Here is a 27,717-nt window from a genome sequence, read left to right as displayed (position 1 = left end):
CTTCGCTCTCTCTGCCTCTCTTGTCGTCCTTGCGTCTTCGTGAGTGTGTGCGGACGTGCCTGTCGGCTTATCGCAATCAGCCTTCATCTCATTGTGCATGTGCCACACTCTCGCATGCGTGCGCGCGTGTTGGTCGCGGCAACTCTATCCCGTCGTCTCTTCTGCCTTCAAGTGCGCCTTCTCCAAAGCCTCTCCTCTTCTCCTCCTCTTACCCGTATTCATCATTCTTCATCGGCTTCTTTTTCGTTCTGTGTGCCTCACGGTGCTCCCGCGCTCCTCTTTTCGCCGCCGCTGCCGCTGCCATCTTTTGACCATCCGGCGCGCGCGGCTCACCAGTTCAGAGCCCAGACCACAGAAGGTAAAGCGCGCGTGCAAGGAGAGAGAGGAGGAGGGAACGTTGTGCCGCGACGCCTGTTATTCGTCTCGGTTGCATGTGTGCGCTTCTCCCGTTGCCGTGAGCGTACTCGGTGCGGGGATTTTCTTCATCTCCTCCGCGTATTCGCACCGACCTAGATACGCTTACCTGCACTCGCTCCATCGGGTCCACCTCTATCCGTCTCTCCCCGCCGCACCGAGCGCAGAGCAGCGAAGCGGTGAGAAGAGGGGGGGGGGGTTGCGGCGGAGCGAGGAAGAAAAGGGAGAGGGCATGGGCAGATCGGCCTCGTGACTACTCACTGTGTTGCTTGAGCTCATTACAGACAGACGCGCGCACACACACACATACACACACACACACCCGCTCGCGTACATATGCCAGATCGGCTCAAGGGCATTCTCTTGCATCGAGAGTGCGAAGATGAGCTGGAGCATCAGCAGGCGCGCCAGCATTCTTCAGGCACTTCAATGCACAGTGCAACGCCGCTTGCGACGGCGGTTGAAAAGTGTAGCGACACCGTCCAAGTCGCCACAGACGATTCGCTCCCACCTGCGGTTGTGCTCGCCTCGGGAGCTTCCAGGAGCTCTGCCAGCACCACCAGCATTAAGCAGAGCACGGGCGCTTTAACTTACTCAGTGGCTACGCCACTGAATCAGGCCCGCTTGGGCCACCTGACTCATGCTGGCAGCACCGCGGTGCACACCTGCTCTAGTAAGCACCACTATCGAACACGACTGCCAAGGCTGCGATCGACGGCGGCAGTGAGCGTAAACGCCGAATCGTCGCTCTCAAAGACAGCTGCGGCGGTTTCGGCAGATGCGCAGCGGTCCAACCCAACGGCTACGCCGGCGCCAACCATGCCCGAGGGAACCAGCGCATCGCCCCTGGCAGCATCTCCCTTGACCTCTTCCGCTGCCTTGCCGCCGCCGTCGTCGCCGCCTCTCGCGGATTCCGCGACGCTGGCGCTGCCGTTCACGCCGTACCCTGTGCAACAGGAGATGATCCGCATGATCGCCGACGTTCTCCACTCCGCTAGCCCGCACGTCGTGCCGGTGGCTGTCGTGGAGGTACCGACAGGGTGTGGTAAGACTATGGCGCTGCTATCCAGCGTTCTGCGGTACCAGCAGGAGCTAAAGCGCAAGAGCCCCAAAGAACTTGATGCATATCTGCGTCAGCGGCGGCCGTCAGGGGAGAGGCGAAAGGCGCCCCCGAAAGGACGTCGGGGTCAGCGAGGTCCACGGCAGCGCGGTGCCGCACGTCTTGCACCAGTCGCGGGCGGCGACATCGATGCCAACGAGGGGGACACGGACGACGAGTGCACGGACGGCTGGTCGGTTCCACCATCGTTCTTCAAGCATTTTCGGGTCAACTCACAGCGGAAAATCCGTGCGGAGCTGGACGTGGCCGGATCGCAAGAGCTGCGCCGTCGCTTCCTGCCGCCGCCCTGCACAGTTTACTACGTCACGCGCACGCACGCGCAGCTTCGGCAGGCGGTGCGTGAGCTGCGCCGGCTGCATGGTGCGACAAGTGCTATTCGCATGAACATCCTCGGCAGCCGAGAGCGCTACTGCATCCACCCCAAGGTGATGGCGTCCAAGGCGAACCACACGTTGCCTGTACAGGGCAACAACCTGGGCGAGGTTTGTGACAAGCTCGTGTCTCTGGGGCTCTGCGAGATGGTGGACAAGTACGACGAGCTCTCGTGTAGCGCCATTACGGGGCCGGTCGGACATCAGCGTGGCCAGATATGGGACATGGAGGATCTCGTGCTGGAGGGAACCTCGCGCCACATGTGCCCCTACTACGCCGCTCGCGACCTGGTCTTCTACGCCGATGTCAACTTCTGCACCTACCCGTACCTGCTAGACCCGCTCATTCGCCACGAGACGAAGATGGAGGCAGCCCTGAAAAACAACGCAGTTGTCGTCTTCGACGAGGCGCACAACGTCGCGGCGGTGTGCCAGGACGCGCTTTCGCTGGAGTGCCCACGAGCCGTGCTGGCTCTCATCCTGTCAGAGCTCGAGCCCCTCGTGTCGAACCAAGTGCCCCTGGCACGCCAACCATTGAGTGCGGCCTCTTCCACCGCGGGCGTGGCGCAAGATGACTTTGCCGCCATGCAATATCCACGAGAGCTGCACCTCGGTGCCTTCACCTTGGTGGAGATCTTCTCCTTTCTGTGCACCCTCTTCCAGTCTCTCAGCGTCTTCTTCGACGTCGCGATGGAGGCGGCGGACGATCGTGAACGGCGAGGTAAAAAGCGCCACCGCGGCGACGAGAAAGGTGAGGGCGACGAACACAACGGCAGGGACTGCGGGGCCGCCTACATGCAGGGCACTCAGCTCGAGCACCACCTGCGGCGCGATATGGAGGCCCACGTCGCGGCATATCGGCAGCGCACGGCGGCGCAGCGGCATTTTGCAGCGCCGGCCCCAGCGCTCGCGTCGCTGGAGCTCTTCCAGCGCGCCTACGGCGTCATCATGGCTCTCGGTGTCACATTCAATCCGTTTCTCTTCTCTGTTTTCGGCCTCTCGACGCTGAAGCGGTGGCTCCTGCTGCTCCGTTTTCTGCTTCAGAAGCCGCAGTCCTTCGCTGTTGCGGTGCGGTCGGCGCCGTCTTGGGATGGACTTGCCCAGAGCGGCAGCGACACTGAGCGTTCGCTCTTTGGCGCGCGCTCTGCTGCTGCAGCCGTTGCCGAAGCGCATCCGGCGGCGGGTGGTGACAGTGGTGCGGCCCGTACCCATGCGGTCGTTGCGCAGTGGACGATCGACCTGCGGTGCCTCGACGGAAGCCTTGCCTTCTCGTACCTCCTCAAGACGGTGCACCGTGTCGTGCTGGCCTCCGGCACGCTCTCCCCCTTCCCCCAGCTGGCTCGTGACTTGGGCGTGGAGGCCTCCCTGTGGCGCACGTTGGAGGGCCTGCACGTGGTGCCTCCAACTCAATACAGCCTAACTGCGCTGACCGCTCTGCCTGTGTCGTCGTCATCGACACATGATGGGACGACGACGCAGCCGCTGCTGTTGCCACTGCGTTGTACGCACGCCTCTCTCTCGAACCCAGTCTTCCTCAAGACGGTGGCACGCGCCGTGGTTCAGCTAACACAGACATTGCGTGAGAGCAGCGGCGGCGGGGTGCTGCTCTTTGTGCCTAACTACGCCGTTCTAACGGCATTGGCGAAGCTGACGCGCGAGGTACTGCTTGTGGCGCAGCGGGAGCAGCAGCATCAATCGCCGCACGCCGCAGCGCCGACCCAACTGTTTCTGGAGCCGCGCAAGGCCGAGGCGCTGACGGAGGTTCTCTGCCAGTTCCAGAACTGCACGCAGGCGCCTCGCTGCGGCACTGCGCTCTTGTTCTCTGTGTACCGCGGCAAGGTGAGCGAAGGACTCGACTTTACGGACGACATGGCGCGCCTGGTGCTCTGCCTTGGGCTGCCGCTGCAGCCATTGAAGTCGTGGAAGGTCATCGCGCAGCGCGCCTACAGCGGCTCGGATTGGTATACAACGGATGCTGTGCGCGCCGTAAATCAAGCTCTGGGTCGTTGCCTGCGCCACATGAAGGACTACGGCGCTGTAGTGCTGCTGGACGAGCGGTACGCGCAGCCAGAATACCAGGAACGGCTGTCGAAGTGGTGCCGTGCAACACTGCAGACAGAGTCGTCGTTGCCGCAACTCTGCGCGGGGCTGCGGACGTCGTTTATGCAATGGCGTCGGGCGTTCGGTGCACTTGCCATGAGCACCTCCCCGTTGCCGACTCCCTCAGCGGCAGCGGATCGTGCGGTGCCCTGGGACGACATTGGAGGGGTGGCCCACCAGGATGCGGCGAGTTTAGCACGAACTCGGCTGGGCACGGAGCAGCTTCCTTTTACACGGGTGCTGCGTGCGCCATCAGCGGCGTGGTGGCCTCATCGCACTGTTGGCCCCGCATTGGACGCCACCGCGAGTGATTCGTCGCCTCAGAGGAGTGGTGCGGCTCGGCTGGCTCGTACGGTTCCCGGCGCTGGCGCTGGTGCTCGGCAAAGTGCCACAGCCGGCGCTGGCCTGCCTCACTCGCCTCTCGCCTGCACTGCTGTGAAGTTGCTGTACGAAACCGCCGCCGCCACTGGCGATGTCTCGCGGCAGGTCTTGCAGGATGCCATTCAATCTCTGACGAAGAACTTCTTTGACAGCAGCGGCAGTGGGGAGGAGGAGGGGGAGGATGCTTTTGAATGAGGAGCGTGATCAGGACTTGGCCTGTCGCTCTCCACTGCCCCCCCCCTCCCCCCATCCCCATCCCTAGCCCCCAACGAGGTCGGGAAAAGAAAGCATACGACCATCGGTGCCGTCTTCTGAGGTGTTGCCTCTGCTTCAACTTTGCTTCCTGATCCGCCAACCCCCCGCGCCCCTCTCCCCCTCCCGCCGTACACCCTTTTCCCAGGTCAGCCGCAGGGGAACGCGCGCAAAGGAACCGAGTGGCCTGGATGCGGACCAAGACCTTCTGGCGTCTTGACGTGCCGTCGAAACGGTCCATGGACGTGCCGCCAACCGTGTGCGCGGCCCTTGTGGGCAGCACATGGCAGGGGATCTCCTCTCTGCACTGCATTGCTTTGAGCTGCCGTTTTTTTTTTTGTTTGTGCTCTACGCCTTCTCTCTTCTCTCTCTCGCTGTTGCGCCTTTCGCATGATTTTCTGTGGTGTTGGTGCGCGCGGTGTCTGCGCTTCCTGATGCACGCTCGGACCCTTGGCCATTGGTTGTTATCAATCTGTTCAAAGTCTAAAAGAGTGTCTGCCACGTTACTGGCTTGCCCCCTTCGGGTAGACACACCCACACAGTGAGTCTGCATTGTCCAGATGGAGTCACTACAGATGCGGTGGGTGGAGTGCCCTCTGCTGGACGCTGCTAATCTCGTTCTTCACCCGCCATCCAGCAGCGAAGACGATGACGATGATGACCCTATCGACCTTCTGAACCGGCGCGAGGGGCACTGCTCCGCAGTCGTGTACCCGACAATGCCCATCGACGTGTCCGCGGCATCGCCGCGCGAGTCGTGGGTGCTCGTGTGCGGTGGCTACTCCAATGGGAGCGTTTCTGCGACCCCGCTGGTGGCACGCACCGCCCTCCTGCCTGCGCTTCAGTGGGTGCGACTGCCGCCTGTGGACGCGCTCGAGTGTGACGGTGCCACACTGACCACGGTGGTGTCGGCGGTTGGCGTTGACGCGACGCCAGCCACAGCGACCGCTGCTTCGGCATCGTCCTGCGTCTGCACTACTGCAGCCCCTGTCGCCTACCTGTTTGGCGGGCTTGGCTCTGACATGAACCGACGCAACACACTGTACGCCGTCGCCTTGCATGTCGACGCAGACGCAACGCCTGTGATGGTGCAGGTGGACGAGGTGCACTGCATCGGCACCCCGCCCGAGGCACGTGTGCGGCACGGTGCTGGCGGACACGCTGGTCGCCTCTACATCTTTGGAGGCGAAACGGACACCCAGGAGCAGTCCAGCGACCTGTACGTGTGCGACGTGCAAGCGGGAGTGTGGCGAGTCCTCGCCTCACCTTCGTCACTGCCGTCTCCGGCGCCGCGGCTGCTGTCGCTGAGTCTGCTGTTTGTGGCACCGACAACGTTTGTACTCTACGGCGGCGCGCATTTCGTGAATGGTGACCTGCGCAGCTTTTCCGACGTGTGGAGGTTTGACCTCGCCACGGAGGCGTGGTCGGTGGTGGTGCCTCCACAACCCGATGATGGTACACCCGGGGAAGAGGAGTGGCGCGCTGATGTCCCGCAACGCGTCTTGCCACCGTCGAACGGCCATGCCGGCGGTGTGTTCGCGCTGCGGCTATCTGACAGCGCGACGTACGTGTGCGCTGCTTTTCTGGGTGGCAAGAACATATCCGAGGGCAATGACGCCGTCAAGCTCGTCTGCTGCCACCTTCAGGCAAACACAATGGAGGCTCGCGCGCGCTGTGCGACACCGGCAGTGGTGAGTGGGAAGCTACCTCACTGGCGCTACACACCGACTGTGGTGAACACAGAGAAGGGCCTGCTGCTGCTGGCTGGCCAGTGCCGTCACCCCCAGACACCGTCCGCGTTTCTCCTCACCGTGTCTATCGGCAGCGCCGGAGGGGGGTGAGAGTGATCCCTCTTTTTCTCCAGAGTCAAGGCGAAAGGCGCCCCCTAATGACGCGGGGAACACCCCGGCGTGGTATGTGTCAGGGCCCTGTGCACCCCGCACTCTCTGTGGAGAAGCCGAGCCGCCGCCGTCCCCCTATCCCTGCCAATGCCGAGCCACCGCACCTGGCCCCGACAGGGTCCAGCGCCTGCGACACGGGGAGGCCAGTGTGATGTATCGCTACGGATGCCGGCGGTCAGGTCCTGGATGGCGCTGCGTGAGAGCCACCGGCAACAGTGGAGATGTTTGCACCATGGGTATGCTCGGCAGAGTGTCAGCGTGGCTCGAGCGTGTGTCGCTCGGCGCAACGGGAGCGGCTGCGAGGCTGCCTGCGGAGCGGGGGTGGGTAGGTGGGGAGACAGGAGCCGTGCTCAGATGGACGAGTCGGCGCATCGCTGTAACGCGCGTCTACCGCTGCTTCACGCCACGTGATGGGTGGCCTGTGACGGGCCTGGGGTGTAGAGTGGCATTCAGCTCATGCTGTGCGGCAGAGAACGAACGCGTTAAAATGAAAAAAAAAAGAGAAAAGACGTTCTCGTCGCCGTGCGACGGCTGCTGGTGTGGTCGTCATCGGCACGTGCGCGCCTCTCCCGTGCGCTTTCGCTTCTCGACGTTGTTTTCACGTGGGTTCACCAGCCCTCCAGTGAAAGGGGCGAGTGTGTGTGTGCGAGAGGGCGAGAGGCTGCCGATCGAACAACAAGAAAAGCAAAACTCTTCGCTTCCATGCCCTTTTTCTCACTGATATCCCACTGAGTTGATATGCCACTCACGCGCCTTTGGCCGACATTGAGGACAAAACGGTTATACGGCCGTCGACAGTGTGGAACAACGTGTGGAGGCGGCGCGATGGGAGGAGGGGGGTCCGCTGCCCCATAGAGGGCGCGCGTTGCTTTTTCTGCATCGGCCCACCCCCACGCCTCTTTGCTCTTTTTATGCAATCGCTTTCCCTTGCTTTTCCCACTCGCACTCCCCGAACGGCTCTCCATCTCGTTTCTGCCTTCTTTCGCCCCTCACATGCTCCGCCGCGTCTCGTCAACCTGGCGTTTCAGCGACAGAGACGCCGTGCCTTCGACCGGTTGGATTCTCCCGCGGGAGGACCGTCTAGTGAAGAGAGTCCGTCCCGCCTCTGGCGAACATGACGAAGACGGTCGCGCGCCCGAAACCTCCCACCACATTGCACGCCACCACAGAGCCCCTTGCGTTGGCTGCGCTACGTGCTTGCTTCTTTTCCTTTGCGTTCTGCATCGTGCGTGCCCGTTCTTCTTTGGCCTTGCACTGCCTCAGCGTCTCCGTATCACGCGGTGACCGGTGTGCATGGGTGTCCCAAGTTTCCTGCTCGCTGTACCTCGAGAAGCTCCTCGTTGCCCCTCTCCGTTTCCTCCGCGACTTTAGCCTTCTCTTCGTTATCCCCCACGCACTGTGCTCAGCGCGGGCTTTGCGACCCACGCATCCTCATCACCTTTCGTTTCCCTCTGTCCCCTTCCCATGCTGCGCTGCTGCCGCCGCGCTCTGGAGGGCAACAAACAGCTCTCGCCCGAGTACCTGGTCCGGTCCCTCAAGGAACACGGCACCAGCGCCTTCTTTGGGATGCCAGACTACTACTTGTGTCCCCTCACCTCGTACCTGGCCGATAACACGGCAGCGGGCGAGTACGTGATGGCGACCAACTGCGGCAACGCCGTGGCGATGGCGGCCGGCTACTACCTGTCCACCCTGCGCGTCCCATGTGTGTTCATGCAGAACAGCGGGATTGGGGACTCAATGAACCCCTTGCTGACCCTTTTCAATCAGGATGCCTACCGCATGCCATGCTTGATGCTCATTAGCTGGCGCGGCAAGCTCGACACCGCGGACGAGCAGGCGAAGCCGGGGCTGGTTGCACAGGGTCGACTGACGGAACACTGCTTGGCCGCCGTCGGCATCCCGTACGCGATCATGGGCAACAGCCTCGATGTTGCAATGAACTGGGACGTGACAATGGACAAGGCGTACCACCACTTGGACTCCGAGAAGACACCGTTCGCGGTGCTGCTGGAGCCTGGAACAATCGCGCCATACATGCAGCGACGCCCAGAGGCGGACGCGCTTCCCACGGCGCCACTTGACCATGACGCAGTCGCCAATCAAGTGTGTCGCCAGTTCAATGCAACGGACGCGTTTGTGTGCAGCTGCGGGAGCGTGCAGGAGTCTCTGCGCCGTGCGCGGGCGACGGTTTCCGGCGACACAGCCGCGCAGGATCTTCTGCTGGCAGACTCGCCGGGCCATGCGACAGGCGTGGCGACGGGTATTGCCTTGTCGCGGCCGTCGCTACAGGTTGTCTGCATCGAGGGCGACGGGGCGGCCCTTGTGCACCTCAACGCGATGGCGACGAACGGTGGCCTCAAAGCGATGAAGGACGTCACCACCGGTGCCGGACTGCTGCAGAACTTCAAGCATATTGTGGTTAACGACGGCTGCTACTCGATGGAGGGCGGCCAGATGACGGCGGCCTTTGATGCCTCGCTGACGGGCGTGGCCAAGGCCTGCGGGTACTTCGCCGTGCGCGAGGAACCCGTGATTGAGCTTGGCGACCTTGTCGCTGCTTTGGCTGAGCTGCGTCAGTGCGACGGCCCAGCCTTTGTGGAGGTGGTGGTGAGCAAGACGAGGACCTCGTCTGCTGACGGGAAGGTACGCCGAAATCTGCAGGCGGAGAAGCTTCGCTTTTCCGAATTCTTGAATCGGCTCAATGCGTAACCATGCGTGCGTGTGTGCGTGTGTCTGTCCTTGCGGATCACACAAAAAGACAAAGGCAGCGAAGGGAAGGGTAGGAAGCGAGGACTGGCAGGCGGATACATCATCGCACTTGGTGACACGGCAGGCTGTGCGGAAGAAGATCGGTACGTGACCCCTCCTCCCCCCCCCCAGCTGGAGGTTATTGGGCGGACCGCAAGGAAGGCGAAGAGGCAACCAAAGCGAAACGACACTGCCGAGCATGCCACCACACCATGAAAGGGTGGCAGGCCTGCCTTTCGTTACTCTCACGACTCCTGCCCCATTTCGCATCACTGCGCTGCACATGGCAGCGCGCATCCCGCCTCCTCCCCCTTCCAGTATTGCGGATGTGTTTTGATTCGTCTGCCGTACTGCACCTCGAGGATGTGTGCGGGTCACTCTAAACATGGTACATGCATTCCAATTTCTCTCTCGCTCGCCAACAACAAGCGGGAGAGAGAGGTGCCACATATCTAACCATGCACACCTACGTTACAAGCTGTGACACGCCCTTTATGCGCTAGTCCTCTCTCGCGTCTGATGCCGCGCGTCTATCACAGGCGCACAAGAGATTTCCATCTTAATCTGTGCTCCGTTATTATTATTTTTCTTTCTTTTCGAGGATGAATAGCCGACCGTCGGCTGTGATAAGCCCTTCCCTTCCTCCACCCGGGCGTCCGGGCGACGCCGTGATCAAGTGAGAAGCAACAAAAACCAAAATGAAGATGTGGGGTGTGGGTGGGGAGGTAATGTGAAGAGGAGACACAAGTACTAACATCAACGAGCGCGTGCCCGTGCGTGCGCGTCTGTGCGACACATCTTGCTTCGCACAGGGGTGGTGATGATGGAAGCATCCTCACCAACAGGGAGACAACTCCCCACCGCTCACGTGATGCCCCCCCTCCCCGTCCCACTCTCTCGCCCCACGCCAGCGCAGAGGATGTGTGTTTGTGTGTGTGTGTGAAGTGGATGAGTGGGCAAGCCAAAGAAAAAGTGGTAGGACGAGTCGGATCTGCCTCTGCCCGTACAACACATTCACATGCGTACACAGGGCACATACGCCCGCAAAGACGCAAGCAACCACAGCATATTACGTTCTGAGATGCTCAACAACCGTTAAGCTACATGCCGCAAACAGCAACTCGAGTACAACACCCAGCATGTCCTGAGGCGAGCGGACACTTCAGGGCTTCCCTGCTGCTTGAACGGAAACACTTGGCTACCCGCAACCAAGGGAGGGCTTGCACGACTTCGCATGACACACACACAGACACACAGACACACAATTGCAAAAAGTAGAAGTGGTGTTTGGCTCCAACAGCAGCGAGAGCAAGCAGCGATTCTGTATTTGAGGAAAGTGCACGTGCCCATGCAGAGGAACGGGAGCGCCCACGACCATACAAGAAGCGGATCATAATACAAAAAAAAAACGATACAAGACGACAACGACGAAGACAGGTTCACGTTGACTTGACGTGGTAATGGAGACACGGAAGGAAATAGGGGGTGGCGGTGGTGGTGGTGGGTGACGGCGCGCTTTGGTCTGCGCCACCGCCACTGCGCGCTTCAGGCGCCTTTCCCCCGAGCCGGGTGTGGGTGCTGGCGCCGCTGCAACGTTTGGGAGTCTCTTTGCGGCGGCGCTGTCGTGGTTGCCCCACGTGGTGAACACTCTCGGTACTCGCACGCCGAGTCGTCGTTGCTGGGGCGGCCAGATGACGCGGCCCGAGGCGAGGACGGCGCCCAGGGCGATGACGAAGACGGATCCTCCACGTCGTCCACCTTCAAGGCTCGTTGCACCCAGCGCTTGACACTCGTGTCCGTCGCCTCCGTCCACTGAACACCCCAGGATTGCGTGCTGAGCACAACGCCGCGGAAGGAGCGAAAAGTGGCTTGCATATCGTGATCATGTGTCCGCGGCGGCGGCGGCTGCGCCGTGTTGCACGGATCATAGTCCTCCCTACGCGGCACGCCGCCGTAGGGGTCGCACACGAATGGTTGCGCCGACACCGCGCTTGGGTCAGCGTCGGGAAAAAGCCACTGCGGCTGCTCTTCCGACGCGCGGCTGTCGGCGCTGGATTGAGGCTGCGTAGGCTCCATCCGCCGCGCGCGCCTTGGCGACGTCCGTCAAGGGATAGTTAATGATGCCCCCGACAGACGAAGCGCACGCGCGAGAGAGACTTGTGGAGACGTGACAAGGGGGGACCACACGCGTCACTGCGGCACGCGATCACACACCGAAGAGAGAGGAGAGGGGGGAGAGATGAAAATAGGGTCGAGCTGCTCCAGCGACCACACAGGTGACTCGAAGTTGAGCGAAGACACGGTCGAAGACGCCGGAAGAGGGAGGGCGCACGAGGAGGGGAGGGGGCAGAGGGGGGAGAGAGCTGCGTGAGCTAAAGGCTGGCGAAGCAACAACAGAGGAGAAACACAAGAAGAGGAAAGAAAAAAGAGATACAGAAGTGTGTGTGTGTGTGTCTGGAGTGCGGGGAGGGGGAGGGAACAAAATGGAAGCGAAGGGTAAAGCAACGCGAACACAACAAAACACCTGTGACGAAGGCAGCACGCGCATGCAGGAGGAGGGGGGAGGGGAGAGACCAACGAACAAGAGTAAGAAACAAGGAAAAAGAGGGAAAGCGGAGAAGACACACGCACCCACAGAGAGAGGGAGCCGAAGGGGGCGGAAAAACGGAGGAGCGCGCGAGATGAGAAACAAGAGCGGCAGAGAGAAGGAAAGACACACAAACGTGAGGGGGGGGGCAACAACGAGGGGAAACTACGGAGAACGACGTACGCAAGCGAAAGGAAAACAAATGAAGAGAACAGGGCGTGCGAGTGAGTCTGTGATGAGAAGGAACTTTTCTTCGTTTCTTTTTTTCCTTCTCTTCCGGCAGCGGGGATGAGACAGGAATCGAGGGAAAAGACGGAGTGTGACGGAGAACAGAGATCAGAGAAGCAAGAATGGGAGGAGGGGAAAATTGAAAGTTCTGCCAGGGCAATGCGGGCTTACGCGCCCACGTCCGAGGAGTACGAGGCACACACACGTACAAAGGGGCCAGCAAAAACGGGGCCCAACTAGCCGTTTTCCAACGAGGATCAAAGAAAGAGCTGCTGCTCCGCGCTTTTTTTGTGTCTGTGAGCGAGCACGGTAAGCATGCGCGACAGAGACAACGCTGCTCTCGCTTTTCTTCCGCCCCGCTGTATGTCTTTCTTTTCTCCGAGTGTGCTAGGCAGTGAGAGCAGCGCCCTCACCGCTTGCGTTGCTGTTAGATGAGGTGTGCGCCAGTGAAACGGAGGGAGAGAGATGGGGGAAAACAGCGAGGGAGGATAAGGGTATGTGGATGAAGACATTAGAGAAGGCATAAGTTGGCAGGCCCACAGCGAACGCTACAGTCGGCCGGATCCACCATTTTCCATCAATTGCCTCAGGAGTCGCCGACTTCGTTCACGACATTCCGCAACTACCGTCCAAAAACGTCCAATCCAGCTCTTTCAGCGCCCTTTTCACGTGGAGGGTTGTGCGCTTCCCACCAGTCCACTCTTTTTTGGGAGGTGAGATGCTGTTGCTTCCGACACAAGCGATCCTTTCTGCTGCCTCAGTCACCTGCCATACTATAGTGCTCTGATGGCTGAGTGCTAGTCCACGCGCCGGTAGCTAGTGCCTCATCCGGACCTAGCCCGTAGTCCAGTACCCGGCGTTGCTTCCCACTGCTAGGCTTGTCATTCGCGTGCCTTGAAGCAAGGAAAACATTCACTTCGCTTAAAACCATATACAGTAGCGTAGCGCTTAGTAGGCCCAAGATGGCCGCTTCAGTGCGCTTCAACGCCATGCGGCTTTCCCAGGCTATCCAAACGAGCCTTTTGCAGGGCGCCTCTGTCGTAGCCGGTTGGGTTCGCCGGTGGTTCTCCGCTCTGGCGTCCGCGAGCTCCCTGTAAGCACACACACGGTTTGCGGGGCTATCTTCGGCTTTCCGGTGTTCTGCCTCGCCGAGACCTCGTCTGCCCGCCAGGTGGGGAGGGCTCTCCTCGGCACCTCCGTTGCCTTGCCGAGACTCGTCTGCCTTGCCGGGGCTCGTCTGCCTTGCCGGGGCTCGTCTGCCTTGCCGGGGCTCGTCTGCCTTGCCGAGACTCGTCTGCCTTGCCGAGACTCGTCTGCCTTGCCGAGACTCGTCTGCCTTGCCGAGACTCGTCTGCCTTGCCGAGACCTCGTCTGCCCGCCAGGTGGGGAGGGCTCTCCTCGGCACCTCCGTTGCCTTGCCGGGCCCCTCGCTGGCTTGCTGGTGCTCCTCTGCACTGCCGGCGCTCCTTTGCCTTGCCGAGACTCGTCTGCCTTGCCGAGACTCGTCTGCCTTGCCGGGACTCGTGTGCCTTGCCGAGACTCGTCTGCCTTGCCGAGACTCGTCTGCCTTGCCGAGACTCGTCTGCCTTGCCGAGACTCGTCTGCCTTGCCGAGACCTCGTCTGCCCGCCAGGTGGGGAGGGCTCTCCTCGGCACCTCCGTTGCCTTGCCGGGCCCCTCGCTGGCTTGCTGGTGCTCCTCTGCACTGCCGGCGCTCCTTTGCCTTGCCGGGGCTCGTGTGCCTTGCCGAGACTCGTCTGCCTTGCCGAGACTCGTCTGCCTTGCCGAGACTCGTCTGCCTTGCCGAGACTCGTCTGCCTTGCCGGGGCTCGTGTGCCTTGCCGAGACTCGTCTGCCTTGCCGAGACTCGTCTGCCTTGCCGGGACTCGTGTGCCTTGCCGAGACTCGTCTGCCTTGCCGAGACTCGTCTGCCTTGCCGGGGCTCGTGTGCCTTGCCGAGACTCGTCTGCCTTGCCGAGACTCGTCTGCCTTGCCGAGACTCGTCTGCCTTGCCGGGGCTCGTGTGCCTTGCCGGGACTCGTCTGCCTTGCCGGGGCTCGTGTGCCTTGCCGGGACTCGTCTGCCTTGCCGGGGCTCGTCTGCCTTGCCGGGGCTCGTGTGCCTTGCCGAGACTCGTCTGCCTTGCCGAGACCTCGTCTGCCCGCCAGGTGGGGAGGGCTCTCCTCGGCACCTCCGTTGCCTTGCCGGGCCCCTCGCTGGCTTGCTGGGGCTCCTCTGCACTGCCGGCGCTCCTTTGCCTTGCCGAGACCTCGTCTGCCTTGCCGGGGCTCGTCTGCCTTGCCGAGACTCGTCTGCCTTGCCGAGACTCGTCTGCCTTGCCGAGACTCGTCTGCCTTGCCGAGACTCGTCTGCCTTGCCGAGACTCGTCTGCCTTGCCGAGACCTCGTCTGCCCGCCAGGTGGGGAGGGCTCTCCTCGGCACCTCCGTTGCCTTGCCGGGCCCCTCGCTGGCTTGCTGGTGCTCCTCTGCACTGCCGGCGCTCCTTTGCCTTGCCGAGACTCGTCTGCCTTGCCGAGACTCGTCTGCCTTGCCGGGGCTCGTGTGCCTTGCCGAGACTCGTCTGCCTTGCCGAGACTCGTCTGCCTTGCCGAGACTCGTCTGCCTTGCCGGGGCTCCTCTGCACTGCCGGCGCTCCTTTGCCTTGCCGAGACTCGTCTGCCTTGCCGAGACTCGTCTGCCTTGCCGGGGCTCGTCTGCCTTGCCGAGACTCGTCTGCCTTGCCGAGACTCGTCTGCCTTGCCGGGGCTCGTCTGCCTTGCCGAGACTCGTCTGCCTTGCCGAGACCTCGTCTGCCTTGCCGGGGCTCGTCTGCCTTGCCGAGACCTCGTCTGCCCGCCAGGTGGGGAGGGCTCTCCTCGGCACCTCCGTTGCCTTGCCGGGCCCCTCGCTGGCTTGCTGGGGCTCCTCTGCACTGCCGGCGCTCCTTTGCCTTGCCGAGACTCGTCTGCCTTGCCGAGACTCGTCTGCCTTGCCGAGACTCGTCTGCCTTGCCGAGACCTCGTCTGCCCGCCAGGTGGGGAGGGCTCTCCTCGGCACCTCCGTTGCCTTGCCGGGCCCCTCGCTGGCTTGCCGGGGCTCCTCTGCACTGCCGGCGCTCCTTTGCCTTGCCGAGACTCGTCTGCCTTGCCGAGACTCGTCTGCCTTGCCGGGGCTCGTCTGCCCGCCAGGTGGGGAGGGCTCTCCTCGGCACCTCCGTTGCCTTGCCGGGCCCCTCGCTGGCTTGCTGGGGCTCCTCTGCACTGCCGGCGCTCCTTTGCCTTGCCGAGACTCGTCTGCCTTGCCGAGACTCGTCTGCCTTGCCGGGGCTCGTCTGCCTTGCCGAGACTCGTCTGCCTTGCCGAGACTCGTCTGCCTTGCCGGGGCTCGTCTGCCTTGCCGAGACTCGTCTGCCTTGCCGAGACCTCGTCTGCCTTGCCGAGACTCGTCTGCCTTGCCGGGGCTCGTCTGCCTTGCCGAGACTCGTCTGCCTTGCCGGGCCCCTCGCTGGCTTGCTGGGGCTCCTCTGCACTGCCGGCGCTCCTTTGCCTTGCCGAGACTCGTCTGCCTTGCCGGGGCTCGTCTGCCTTGCCGAGACCTCGTCTGCCCGCCAGGTGGGGAGGGCTCTCCTCGGCACCTCCGTTGCCTTGCCGGGCCCCTCGCTGGCTTGCTGGTGCTCCTCTGCACTGCCGGCGCTCCTTTGCCTTGCCGAGACTCGTCTGCCTTGCCGAGACTCGTCTGCCTTGCCGGGGCTCGTCTGCCTTGCCGAGACTCGTCTGCCTTGCCGGGCCCCTCGCTGGCTTGCTGGGGCTCCTCTGCACTGCCGGCGCTCCTTTGCCTTGCCGAGACTCGTCTGCCTTGCCGGGGCTCGTCTGCCTTGCCGAGACTTGTTTGCCTTGCCGAGACCTCGTCTGCCTTGCCGGGGCTCGTCTGCCTTGCCGAGACCTCGTCTGCCCGCCAGGTGGGGAGGGCTCTCCTCGGCACCTCCGTTGCCTTGCCGGGCCCCTCGCTGGCTTGCTGGGGCTCCTCTGCACTGCCGGCGCTCCTTTGCCTTGCCGAGACCTCGTCTGCCTTGCCGGGGCTCGTCTGCCTTGCCGGGGCTCGTCTGCCTTGCCGGGGCTCGTCTGCCTTGCCGGGGCTCGTCTGCCTTGCCGAGACTCGTCTGCCTTGCCGAGACTCGTCTGCCTTGCCGGGGCTCGTCTGCCTTGCCGGGGCTCGTCTGCCTTGCCGGGACTCGTCTGCCTTGCCGAGACCTCGTCTGCCCGCCAGGTGGGGAGGGCTCTCCTCGGCACCTCCGTTGCCTTGCCGGGCCCTCTTGTGCGTTGCCGAAGGCGAGTCGCTATGCTGGAGGCTGTGCGGCCGACGCTTGTTGAAAGCATAACAGATCATGTGGCGCACAGGTTCGAAACTACCCACGGGCGTTGCGGTGGCGGTGCGTGGTGGTTAGCCTCCAGCTGTCCCCTTGCTATCGCTTCCTTACGGGTATACACGGTCGGCTAAGCATCGGCGGATAAAAGGTTTCGAACAGCAGAGCGAGGGAGGCATCCTAGCGGAAGAGTGAGTGCGCAAATGATGAAGTAAGGAAGGGAAGCGCGCCGACGACCGGCCGCGCAGCGGCTCTATAAAGGCGAAAAGGCGCACGATGCGAGAATCATCGGCAGCAGTGGCGGCGCCGCTGCCAACAGGTCCCATACGCAGACTTGGGGCTTTATGTCTGGTATGCGGTACGGCACACCTGCACCACTTCTTCTGCTGTTTGAAGTTGAGGAGGAGGGCGGAGCGAACGCATCAAGCACACACGCACGCACGCACTCACATAGAAGCGGGCCGATGCGGAGGGGAGGGGAGGGAAAGAAGTAACCATGGTGTCTTTGGGACTGGGAGAGAGGGACACGAAGAGATGTGGCACTTGCCGTAGCCGGAAGCTGCTCTTTGTTTTCATAGCTGCCATCGCAGGAAAGGCGCCCCCTAATGACGCGGGGAACACCCCGGCGTGGTATGTGTCAGGGCCCTGTGCACCCCGCACTCTCTGTGGAGAAGCCGAGCCGCCGCCGTCCCCCTATCCCTGCCAATGCCGAGCCACCGCACCTGGCCCCGACAGGGTCCAGCGCCTGCGACACGGGGAGGCCAGTGTGATGTATCGCTACGGATGCCGGCGGTCAGGTCCTGGATGGCGCTGCGTGAGAGCCACCGGCAACAGTGGAGATGTTTGCACCATGGGTATGCTCGGCAGAGTGTCAGCGTGGCTCGAGCGTGTGTCGCTCGGCGCAACGGGAGCGGCTGTGAGGCTGCCTGCGGAGCGGGGGTGGGTGGGTGGGGAGACAGGAGCCGTGCTCAGATGGACGAGTCGGCGCATCGCTGTAACGCGCGTCTACCGCTGCTTCACGCCACGTGATGGGTGGCCTGTGACGGGCCTGGGGTGTAGAGTGGCATTCAGCTCATGCTGTGCGGCAGAGAACGAACGCGTTAAAATGAAAAAAAAAAGAGAAAAGACGTTCTCGTCGCCGTGCGACGGTGTTGTGAGTTGCATGCCCACTGCAACGGCGGTATCGCGAGGAAAGGGCGGGGAAGCTGAGGCCATCTGCGGCCACATGGCATTGCACAGGGGGGTCGATCTGGGTTTTCTCACCACATGCGCTGCCCCCTCTCTGTACCTTTCTTGTCTTGCCGCCTCGTTCGCCCTTTTCCAGGGTTGGGCCAACGAATGCGACTGAGCGAGAGGTGTGACTGACGGACGGCGGACGGCTGCATAGAAGGCACATCGTGCAAGGCTGCCCTTCCACTGCTGCTCCAAAACGCGTGCCGGCGCACACGCACACGCCAGCACGCAGAGGCGTTCACCCATCGTCGGAAACTGAAAATTAAAACAAGGAGGAAAAAGGCATCAGATAATATTGGTGGCTCGAGAAAGCGAAAGAAGAACAAACAAAAGGAAATCGGAATGAACGTGAGAACGGAAGTACACGTGCTCATGAGGGAAGAACAGTAAAGTAACGTTCGTGTATGCCTGGGCATTGCGTAGTGATGCTCATGCGTGCCTTTCCTTCACTCAGCGCCCGTGACTGCGAACATCCATTGAAGTACTCGCAGTCCAGCACACCAGCAGACACACACGCTTTCACAGACGGGAAAGAAGGTGCTGTAGCTGTCAAACACAGCGAGAGGGTCTGAGAACGACGACGAAAACACCAAATAAGAGTGGCAAAGGAAAAAAAAATGAAGCGAGCGAAGAAGAGAGGCCAGAGAGACGCTGGGAAAATCACCGGCACATCGACACAAAGGTAAAAAGGAGAAAACGCAGTTCCTCCACCTGCGTTACTCAGGACGGCTTCACGAGGCTCATGTTCAACAGGACTTCATCTGCGATGGGCTTCATCAGCTCCACCGGCAAGTCGTGGCCAAGCCGAGGAAAGATCACCAGCTTCGCGTTCGGCACCAGGTCGGCAAGCCGGTAGCCGTTTGCCACCGGTATCAGCGGGTCCTTGGTACCGTGAAGGATCAACGTTGGGCAGGTCACCTTGCGCAGGCCCTTGGCGCGACTCGGTGCACGCATTACTGCAGCCGCCTGCCGCTGCATTCCGCGGTCGTCTCCCACGCCGTTGCGCTCGTACGTGCTTAAGATGTACTTTTTCACGTTCTCCAGGTTGTTCTTGTACGCGCCCTGGCTCAGGTAATTAATAAACCATGCCATGTGCGCGGCACGATCCTCGGCGCTGTTGCTGCGCGGCTTCACGAGAAAGCGGGCATAGTGCAGCAAGCTCGGGTTCACAACGTCCGCGCCGCCAGCGTGGGAGAAGAGAATGTTCAGGCTCAGCACACGCTCCGGGTAGTGGATCGCCATGAGCTGCACAATCATGCCGCCCATGCTCATCCCGAAAACGTGGGCCTGGCGGATGTTGAGCGCTGTCAGCAGCCCGATTCCGTCTTCCATAATGTCCTTTAGGACGTACGGCTGACGTTCACGGATGGACATCCACTGCGGCAGAGTGAGCCGGATGAGTGCCGGTGGGTCGAAATCGTCGAATTGTGTGGAAAGACCTGTGTCGCGGTTGTCGTAGCGAATGACATAGTAGCCCTGATCAACAAAGAGCTGCACGAAGCGCAGGGAGTAGCCCAGGAGGGAGCTGCCGAGACCCTGCACGAGCAGCAGGCACGGGTTCGAGGGGTCACCGAAGGTGTTGTAGCAAATGGTGACACGCTTGCCGGTGCTGGCGCAGGTGCCTACCTCAATGAATTTGTCCTCGAAGTCGCCAAGTATATCTCGCGCTTGGGATGAGAGGGCCAGGGAGGTGTTGCTCTTCCTGGTTGGCGGCTCACTCGTCTCGGCAACTTCCGAGGACAAAGGAAGCGTGGCGCTCATGATGCTTCCGTGGATGCTTCTGGCAGCTGGTCACAAGCGCAGAGGGACCACAATATTGAGTTGAGGCGGGGGTGGGGGGGGGAAGAGAGAGAGACGTGACGCAATAAGCGCGGGTTTCGGGCTCGTGAACCGTATGTGGGTATGCAAATATGTGCCCTCTTGTCTGTGCTGATGAGCAAAGAGAGAGTAGGGGGAGGGGGAGGTGCTTGGCTGTGGGGCTCGATGAATGAATACGTGGCATAAACGGTGAAGCTGCGTGATTCCTCGTTTCGCGATGAGGGAGAGGGCGGGGGGAGGGGACGGAAGGAAGAAAAAGGAGTGTGGAGACGACTCCCCGCAGATCGCGTCCGAGCCTTGACAACGAGAGGCGAAAAGTAACCGGCGTGCTTGTGCGGACCTCGCGCTGGGCAGTGCCTTAGGGTAGCACGCGCCATGCTGCGTGAGGGAGGCTTAACTACGACCACGCGGCAGAAGAAGAAACCAAAGAAAAAAAACGACCGAAAACATGCACAGAGAGGGAGAGAAGGCGCCTGCGTCTGAGTGTTCATTTTTTTTTCGCTCTGTCAGAATGCTTGCTTGAGGCTCTGTCTACCCGGAAGGGAAACACGCGGGACGGCAAGCGCGAAGGACGGGTGAGCTGGCGGGGTGTGGTCTGGGTGCGAGCCCCACACAAGCGTCAAAGAGGTAGTGTAAGCAGAAAGAACGACAAAACAAAGCAGCGAAGGAGATTGACGAAGTAACGAGGTCTCGGGCGGCGGGAGACATGAAAGGGGTGGTGGCGCAGTTACACACACACACACACACACACACCCACACACAAGCACACCTACATCCATCGCTGGACAGATATTGGTAACAGTGAAAATTGGGCTGGGCATTCACATGCTTGTCGCAGAGCTGGTTCGCTGACACTGACTGTCGTGTCTCACACAGCGGCAGCGGGGTCGGAGAGATTCCCGCTGCATGAAGCGACACTTACCTCGTAGTTCGCATGGGTCGTCTCTAGGTCCGCGTAAGACCCGATATTCTGCAGATGTGGCCACGCCGCATTCACGTACCTGGGCTTGTGCCCTAGCTGCACCGCAACCAGCCCGTAGACAACCACAAGCGCAACAATGGCGGCCACGAGGCCGCCAATCCATGCCTGCTGCTTTTCTGTGCTCGTCTTGCTCCACCCCTGGATGGACACGATACCGGGAATGCTGCCATTGCTGCCGGCCCCGATCAACTGGGCCATGAGCGCCGCCTCTGTCGTTACGGAAAGGAAGCTGTGGAGAAAGGTGACTCTCACCGCGCTGGGGTGGCTTCCTAGGACGGGATCTCAGTAGCCGGACCCCTCCGTCACCTCATTGTCATCCAGCACGCGCGTCACATTTGCCGTGCCGCCGTGGATGCTGCACCACATCGTGATTCCAGTGACGGAGTCATTCAAGGTACTGGCGCTATACACCGCAACCAGCAACGCCGTCACTGGCATGACCAACGACAGTGTTGTTGAGGTTGTCGGCGCTCTGGACGTCGTCACGCTGGAGGAGTAGTTGCCGTCTTCCCCTGAAACACCACAACGGAAGGCCCTGTGGGGAGGACGTGTTCAAAGCAGCCGTCATGGCGCGTGGCAAGACGCACGCAAGCCATCACACAGCAACGCCGTGGATGCAAAGAAACGGCCGGAGGAGGACAGGAGGAAAGAGAGCCAGGAGAGTTGAGCGGCGACGTGGGGGGGGTGCTGATTCGATTAGCGCCGAGCCGAGCATTATCTGGCTTACCATTGCGGGCGAGAACCATATCTCTCAACGCGCGCGTGTATGGGTACCCGGCTTTTGCCCCTTAGCAGCGCTCCCTCTCCACGTTGTGGCCAGCGTGTCTCCGGTGGCGGGGATGGGAGGGAAAGAAAGAGCTGGCGGGGGCACATGCAAATGGTTGCCGCTCTCCCCTCATCTCTACTTTCAAACACGAAGGAGCGCCTCATCGCGGACAGAGACGCCTTGGTATTTCGTCGATTGTTCTTGTGAGCGTAAGAGGGCATCCAAGAAGACGAGAAAAAGGAAAGGAGCAGCACGATCAACCAGCGCATCCGCTTCACTAGCCGCTGTCCGAGTCGTTGTCTGTCGAAGTTGTGGTTGTGGTGGTGAGTGTGGAGGCGCTGCCCGTGTCCGTCAAAGAACTAGAGTAGTCAGTGCTGCGGTCGCTTAGGCGATTGCGCGACGAAGACACTGCGTTCGCTGCGGCGCTGCGTGCTCCCGCTTGTTGGTTCCGTGCCCTCAGCGCAGCGGCCTGCCGTTGTCGGAAAAGCTCCTCGGCGCTGCTGACACTGCTGCCGCTTCCGTCATCGCCACGCGCGCCATCTCTTGCTTGCCCGTCGTCGGTGCTCACCACAGTCAGCGCAGCCGAGGTGACCTGCGTGAAGTCGTCAGAGGCGTAACTCTCGTTACCAGCGGCATCCTCTTCCATTCCGCCTGCGCTGCGACCCGACCCGCCGCGCCGTGCGGCAGCGAAATCAGCTTCCCTCCAAGGCCCCTTGCGGTACGGCACGGGGTCATCCTCGTACGCTTTCACAATCTCAACTCGAAGAGGCAGCGGCAAACGCCCTTGTCGCTGCTTCTGGGCTGCTCGCAGCGCGTTCACGTGACGGTAATGGGTCGACTCGTGTGCCTCTAGCTGGTCACGCAGCTGTCGCACTTGGCGGCTCAGGGCGTAAAGGTGAAGCGCTATTTCCTTCTTCGCGTCATCGGAGAGAGAGGCGTCCGTCCGGTTAGCCAAAAGCCAAGGAAGAGGTGCCGCCACCTCAGCGGCGGCAGCCCTCGCCGCAGGTGGCTCGGTGAGCGCATCCGCCAATTCACCACTTGCTGCATCTTGCTCTGTCGCCATGCATGTGGAGGCATCGGCGCGTGCGGGTGCTGCTTGCTTCGTCAGCTGGGCATGGGGTGGTGGTGCAGCACTTGCGCGAAAAGCCGCCGCGGCCAGCGGCACCGAAGACAAAGGATGAGGAGGACGAGATGAAGATGCAGGAGATGTGGACGACGGAAGCTGGAAAGCGCAGGTAAGCTGCTGCTGTGCGTCGTCGAGTGTGACTGTTTTCCACACGCACTCGCGCAGGCGCCGCTCGAGCGCGGCTGTGACGTCGGCAAGCAACGCCTCGTGCGTTCCGGCCAGTTCCTCGCTGACACGCACCTCGCGCGCGCGTGCTGCGGCGTCGGCTTCCATCCCAACAGCTATGCTTGTCTGCACCGCGGATTCCACCCTTGTGGCCTCCGGTGCGTGAGGCTCGAGAGCGGTGGCAGGGGGCGATGGGGCAGTCCTGCTGAAGGAGGCGGATGACGTGTGTGGCGATTCTGGCTGCGTCTCGTCGACTAACTTTTCTGTATGCAGGAGCTGAGGACCTTCACCGATATCGTCACACGGCTGCAGAGATGGGGCCGCTGACGGGTCGGCGGCTTCCCTCTTCTCAGAGACGCATCGCGGCAGCGGATCTGCATTGGGCAACGATGGCGGTGTTTTCATTTGCATGACTGCTGTGACGACACGTGGGGAGAGGAACGTGGTGTTGGCCTCTGGGTCGGTATGCAACAAGGCTTCCCCGGACTGGTTCGACCCGACCGACGCCACCAGCGAGCTCAGCCAGTGCCGCCCATCGCGCTCAGCGCCTTCGCCGGTGTACGGCGAGCTGCGAGAGGGAGGTTGGGGGTCGCATCTCACAAGTTTCCTGTCGCAGTAGACCTCACCGAGGTAGTTGGCGTAGGCCAGTCGAAGACGCAGAGGAATGTCCATCTCAGACGCGTAGTCGCTGTTGACATGAAGGCGGCCGCTGTTTATGCGCTGGTGACGCGCGTGTGCGTGTGGCGCGTGACAGCAGTCTGTGTCACAACGTGAATGTATGTATGTGCAGATGTATGCGCGTGCCTCTCTAGCCAAGTGCCAGAGTGGAGCAGAAGGGGGTAGAAGGGGAGAGAGAAGGAGAGATGCGACGACATCGCGATTGAGCGACCACCTTTCGCTTACCTCCTGCATGCCCGCTGGTATGTCCAGACACGGGCTTTCGATTCTGTCTGTGGGCGGGAGGGAATGGAGCTGGGGAGAATGAGGAATCCATCTGCGAAGCACATTCCATGAAGGGGAGGAGAGCGATGCTGCAGCTCCTCGCACAGTAGCGCTGACCCTTCTTGTCGGATATCGGCACCGCCGCAGTTGCAGTCGTCCGCTTGCCACCTTTCTCTAGCGCAGGAGCACCGCCGCTTCACTATCCGCATACGCACATCTATGAAGACGACTTGATACACACAACCCCTCCTCCTATAAAAAAAAAGGAAGAACGAAAGCAATCGAGCGAGAGAGGAGAGCAGGCGGGGAGAAGTAGTTTCCCACCAGCCATGCACACACACACACACACACACACGCACCGGCACACAGACAAACACATGAACGATAGTGACAAAAGATGGAGGAGCGAGAGCGAAACAAAACGCGATTGTGAGGCAGGGCGGGCGAACCGGCGCTCGTACGCATCACGCGAACAGAAAGACACACGCAGGCGCCAAGAAGGAAGCCACCAAGAACCACCACAATATCTGTGAGACAAGACATATATAAGAGCCGTCGTGCCACCGCACACGAACAAGCGCAATCCACCGATGCCTGTCCGTCCACAAGGAGGCGAGGTGGAGAGAAGGAAAAGGGGGAGGGGGATGGCGTGGGGCTACAGGGCGGCAAGAACGAACCAACGAGGACAGAGCCATCACTGGCTCGAACCAAACCAACAGAAAACAAAAACGAGGAGAAAAGGCGCACCAACTTGCACAGATGTGGATGGCAGCGACGCCGTTGCTGCTGGGTGCGCACTCCCCCGTTCTCCAGCGGCGAGACTGCAGAGCGAGCGATATCAGGGGAGAGAGATGAGCCGCGCGTGCGTGGGTGAGGAAATGAGCTTGCCGGCTGTTCCATCCCGTTTTCAGTAGTTGATCGCCGTAACTCGTGGGTGCAGACACCGACCACGTCGCCACCGTGATGCCGTCTCCAGTTCACTCCTCTACCCTGAAGCCGAACACGCGGGGCCACACATTGAGAGAGGGAGGAGGCACACAATCCCCCCTCCACTTCACTCTATCCCTCCCCTGACAGGTAACACATCCACCTTGGCTTGACTTCTCGTTGCCTTGCTAAAACCTACCCACCATCCCACCATCCCTATCTCACTTCTCTTTTCCACCCGCGCACGCACATCTTCATGTCGCTCCTTTGCCGCGCCTCACGGACGTGCTCCACCTCAGCGCAGGATGAATGAGCGGTACACGACATCCTCTGGCTTGCCGATCAGGATGATCGTCTCCGGCTCCGTCGTCTTGTTCTCCGAATAGAGCGTGATGGAGAGCGACTTGTACACATTCGTGGAGGTCAAGAATCCGGTGCTCTCCTTGCGCACGTCACACGAGACCAGGCCTTCGTTGCCGCTGGAGGGATTCTTCAGCGTGAGGAGCATCTGCAGTCGGCGCTGCTTCAGCCCTAGGAGGTCCGACAACTCGTACGAGCCACTGCGGATGCGGCGCATTAACGGCAGCTTGAAGCCGCCGGTCGCGTTGTACGTGCGGAAGTCGCCTGTGCGTGGGTGCGTACCGAGGTGCTGCACCACCTTCTCATTGTGCATGACAAGCGCGATGGATTGGTTGTACACCGTCTCTGCATTGATGCGGTAGCGCCGGACAAGGGAGAGGGCGACAGTGTAGCAGATAAGACAGCACGCGAAGCCGCTCATAAAACCCAGTCGGGCGACCGTCTGCAGACTAAAGCGAGAGAGAAGAACGTAACCCTTGAAGAAAACGTACACGACAGCCAACATCGCGAACGTGCTGGCAGCCACCTTCGAGTAGAAGATGACGTTGTCCGCTGGCATCCCAAAGATCGTGCCGCTGTAGCGCGGCGCGGACTTGTCGTAGGCGACGTCGTCGAGCTTCACTTTTGCCTGCGAGCGACCAAAGAGAGAGTCCATGAAGCCTCGCCGCGGCACGCGCAGGGCGTGCCGCAGCGAGGGGGATTGCGGCGAAGATGCGGCAGCCGCGGCTTGTGAGCGTAGCCGGGCCAGCTGACGCGCCGCCAGTGCCGTTCCCGCCGTCGCATGTGCCACGTGGAGCCGACGCAACATATCTGTTCGCGATGTTTTATTTTATTTTATTTTTTTTTTTTTGGTAGTCCCGCGCGACCTCGATACGCTTTTGTTTTCGATTGTATGCCACAACGTCGCCAGGCAACACAAACAAAACAAAAATAAAAAGAGCGGCAGGGGCGGCACGATATCGTGAAGACGACGAGGGAGGTGGTGGTCGTGGTGGTGATGGAGCGCGCGCCGACGAGGCCGTCGGTTCTCGTTCTTTGCACCGCCCACAGAGAGGAAGTAGGGAGAAAAACAAAATCAGTGACGTGCGGGAGAAGTAGGCGGGCCGACACGCGACGACGGACACGAGCAAGCCCACTCAAGCTTCCACGTACCTGAGTACACTTGTGGGGGAAGCGCATACGCGAGTTGGCGTTTGGTGGAAGTGCAGCACTGAAAACCACGTCATTCTTCTGCGCGCCAACGACGTGAGAAGAGGGGTGGCTTTGAAGGGCATCCATGGATGCATGTTGACCTGCGCTATCCCAGTTTGGTGGATTCATTGCGAGGCCATTCATTTGATTTCCGTTGGCGTTGCCTGGCGTCGGACACATAGTAGGTGCAACCGCGTATCTGAACAACAACAAAAAAGAGATGAGGTCTCGGGTGGCTGTGCACGGAGGGAGAGAGAGAGCGCGGGGGGAGGGGAAGGGAAAGGAGGCGACAGACCACAAGAGAAACGGGTCGGCTTGACATTGCGTGCACCGTGCCTCTTCAGCAATTTAGGTGCGTGAGCTACCTGCCTCCACACCCCCTCCCTTGCTCCTTTTCCTTTTTTTCCGAGACCCGTGTCCACTGCGATGCTTGAAAGCAAACCGACGATGCGAGCAGCAGAGAGAACAAGGCACAGGAGAGAAGCGAAACGAGAAAGCCATGATGCAAGCACAGACACACCCACACACATGCATACACACCCGATGCCACCTCTAGTGCCCCTTCCCCATTCCACGACTGCGACGGCTCCTACGTAGCGGCAACACGCACTCCGCGCTCTCGGGTGCACTCATCAACCATGCGCACCCATGCCTTTTGCCACGTTCGCTCCAGGGATGGAACTCGGTGACGGAGAGTAAAGGAGCGCGTGGCGCGTGAAGTAGCAAGAGGAGGAAGAGTTGCAGTGGCGACACTTCGAGAGAGCAGAGCCAAGGATGACAACCAGCACGGTGCGTCAAACATGAGCGGCAGGTACGGAGGTGACAGAAACTAATAATTTTATGAGGGGATGACAGCATGCGAAAAAATAAAACAACGGAAGTGTGTGTGTGTGTGTGCGTGAGGGGGGGGTAGGGTAGGGGAGGGGAGGAGGAGTCGAGAAAAGGAGTTGGAAAGGGCGCCCGCACACACGCCATGATTCTCAACATTATCGAGCACAAGAGAAACAGAGATGAAGAGCAAACAAGTAATACACCACAACCACAACGACGACAGCGTCAGAAACGGCGGCTGTTTTTAAGACAGAGACGCGCAGTGTCGAACACGTAAATCGGCAACGATGCAGCTGAAAACTGCGACAGATATGTCTGTGCTGAAGGGGTGGGCTTTGGGGGTGGGGTGGTGGGCTAAGAAGCGAAGACAGAAGAGAAACAGCGCATAACAAAGAGGATCAGTTGAGCTTGTTGAGTCGCACAATCATGTTCACGCACCATCAGTAACACAGATGCATACACACAAACACAAACACAAACACACACACACACACACACATTCATGCTACACCTACACCATCGCCAGGGCACACCCGCATTCCCCTTGCCGCCTTCCAGAGTGTAAGACGACGACTCCTGCACAAACACGCACGCAAGCCTTCCCTCGTTTGGGGTGGGGGGGGTGGGGGAGACAGAGCAAAAACAATAAAAACACCTATGATGACGAGCAATATGAGATGGGGACAAAAAGTAATAACAATCGATGAAGAAGCGGCAGTCGCGCAGTGCACATCATTGCACATGCTTGCACAAGATACATGGGCCGAGACACGGGCCAGGGGCACGAATGACGAGGAGAGATGTCGGCATGTATCCAGTGCGCATGCCATGATCGCAACGGCCACGCAGAACGGGAACCGTGGAAAAGAAGAGGAGAGGGAGGAGTCCAGTAGGGTGAGGGAGACCCTA

The 27,717-nt window shown here is 60.7% G+C and overlaps 6 protein-coding genes across 6 annotated transcripts; 3 read left to right on the top strand and 3 right to left on the bottom strand.

Annotated features, from left to right (window-relative positions):
* Window positions 1-750: 750 nt before the first annotated feature.
* On the top strand, window positions 751-4,581 carry LINJ_28_1730 (helicase-like protein; the record flags this gene model as incomplete). Its single annotated transcript, XM_001470164.1, has 1 exon — window positions 751-4,581. One exon carries the CDS (start codon window positions 751-753, stop codon window positions 4,579-4,581), a length of 3,831 nt encoding a protein of 1,276 aa, XP_001470201.1.
* Window positions 4,582-5,198: 617 nt separating this feature from the next.
* Window positions 5,199-6,479, top strand: LINJ_28_1720 (conserved hypothetical protein; the record flags this gene model as incomplete). The annotated part of the gene is made up of 1 exon (XM_001470163.1): window positions 5,199-6,479. One exon carries the CDS (start codon window positions 5,199-5,201, stop codon window positions 6,477-6,479), a length of 1,281 nt encoding a protein of 426 aa, XP_001470200.1.
* Window positions 6,480-8,003: 1,524 nt separating this feature from the next.
* Window positions 8,004-9,251, top strand: LINJ_28_1710 (phosphonopyruvate decarboxylase-like protein; the record flags this gene model as incomplete). The annotated part of the gene is made up of 1 exon (XM_001470162.1): window positions 8,004-9,251. One exon carries the CDS (start codon window positions 8,004-8,006, stop codon window positions 9,249-9,251), a length of 1,248 nt encoding a protein of 415 aa, XP_001470199.1.
* Window positions 9,252-18,420: 9,169 nt separating this feature from the next.
* On the bottom strand, window positions 18,421-19,461 carry LINJ_28_1700 (putative hydrolase, alpha/beta fold family; the record flags this gene model as incomplete). The annotated part of the gene is made up of 1 exon (XM_001470161.1): window positions 18,421-19,461. One exon carries the CDS (start codon window positions 19,459-19,461, stop codon window positions 18,421-18,423), a length of 1,041 nt encoding a protein of 346 aa, XP_001470198.1.
* A 2,082-nt stretch (window positions 19,462-21,543) lies between these two features.
* On the bottom strand, window positions 21,544-23,229 carry LINJ_28_1690 (conserved hypothetical protein; the record flags this gene model as incomplete). Its single annotated transcript, XM_001470160.1, has 1 exon — window positions 21,544-23,229. The coding sequence occupies one exon, from the start codon at window positions 23,227-23,229 to the stop codon at window positions 21,544-21,546; it is 1,686 nt and encodes a 561-aa protein (XP_001470197.1).
* A 1,492-nt stretch (window positions 23,230-24,721) lies between these two features.
* Window positions 24,722-25,441, bottom strand: LINJ_28_1680 (conserved hypothetical protein; the record flags this gene model as incomplete). The annotated part of the gene is made up of 1 exon (XM_001470159.1): window positions 24,722-25,441. The coding sequence occupies one exon, from the start codon at window positions 25,439-25,441 to the stop codon at window positions 24,722-24,724; it is 720 nt and encodes a 239-aa protein (XP_001470196.1).
* Between the last annotated feature and the right edge of the window lie 2,276 nt (window positions 25,442-27,717).

Source organism: Leishmania infantum, chromosome 28 (genome assembly GCF_000002875.2).
Source record: "Leishmania infantum JPCM5 genome chromosome 28".
NCBI classification, from domain to species: domain Eukaryota; phylum Euglenozoa; class Kinetoplastea; order Trypanosomatida; family Trypanosomatidae; genus Leishmania; species Leishmania infantum.
Note: the sequence above shows the minus strand (reverse complement) of the source record. Positions and strands in the feature narration are given on the sequence as shown.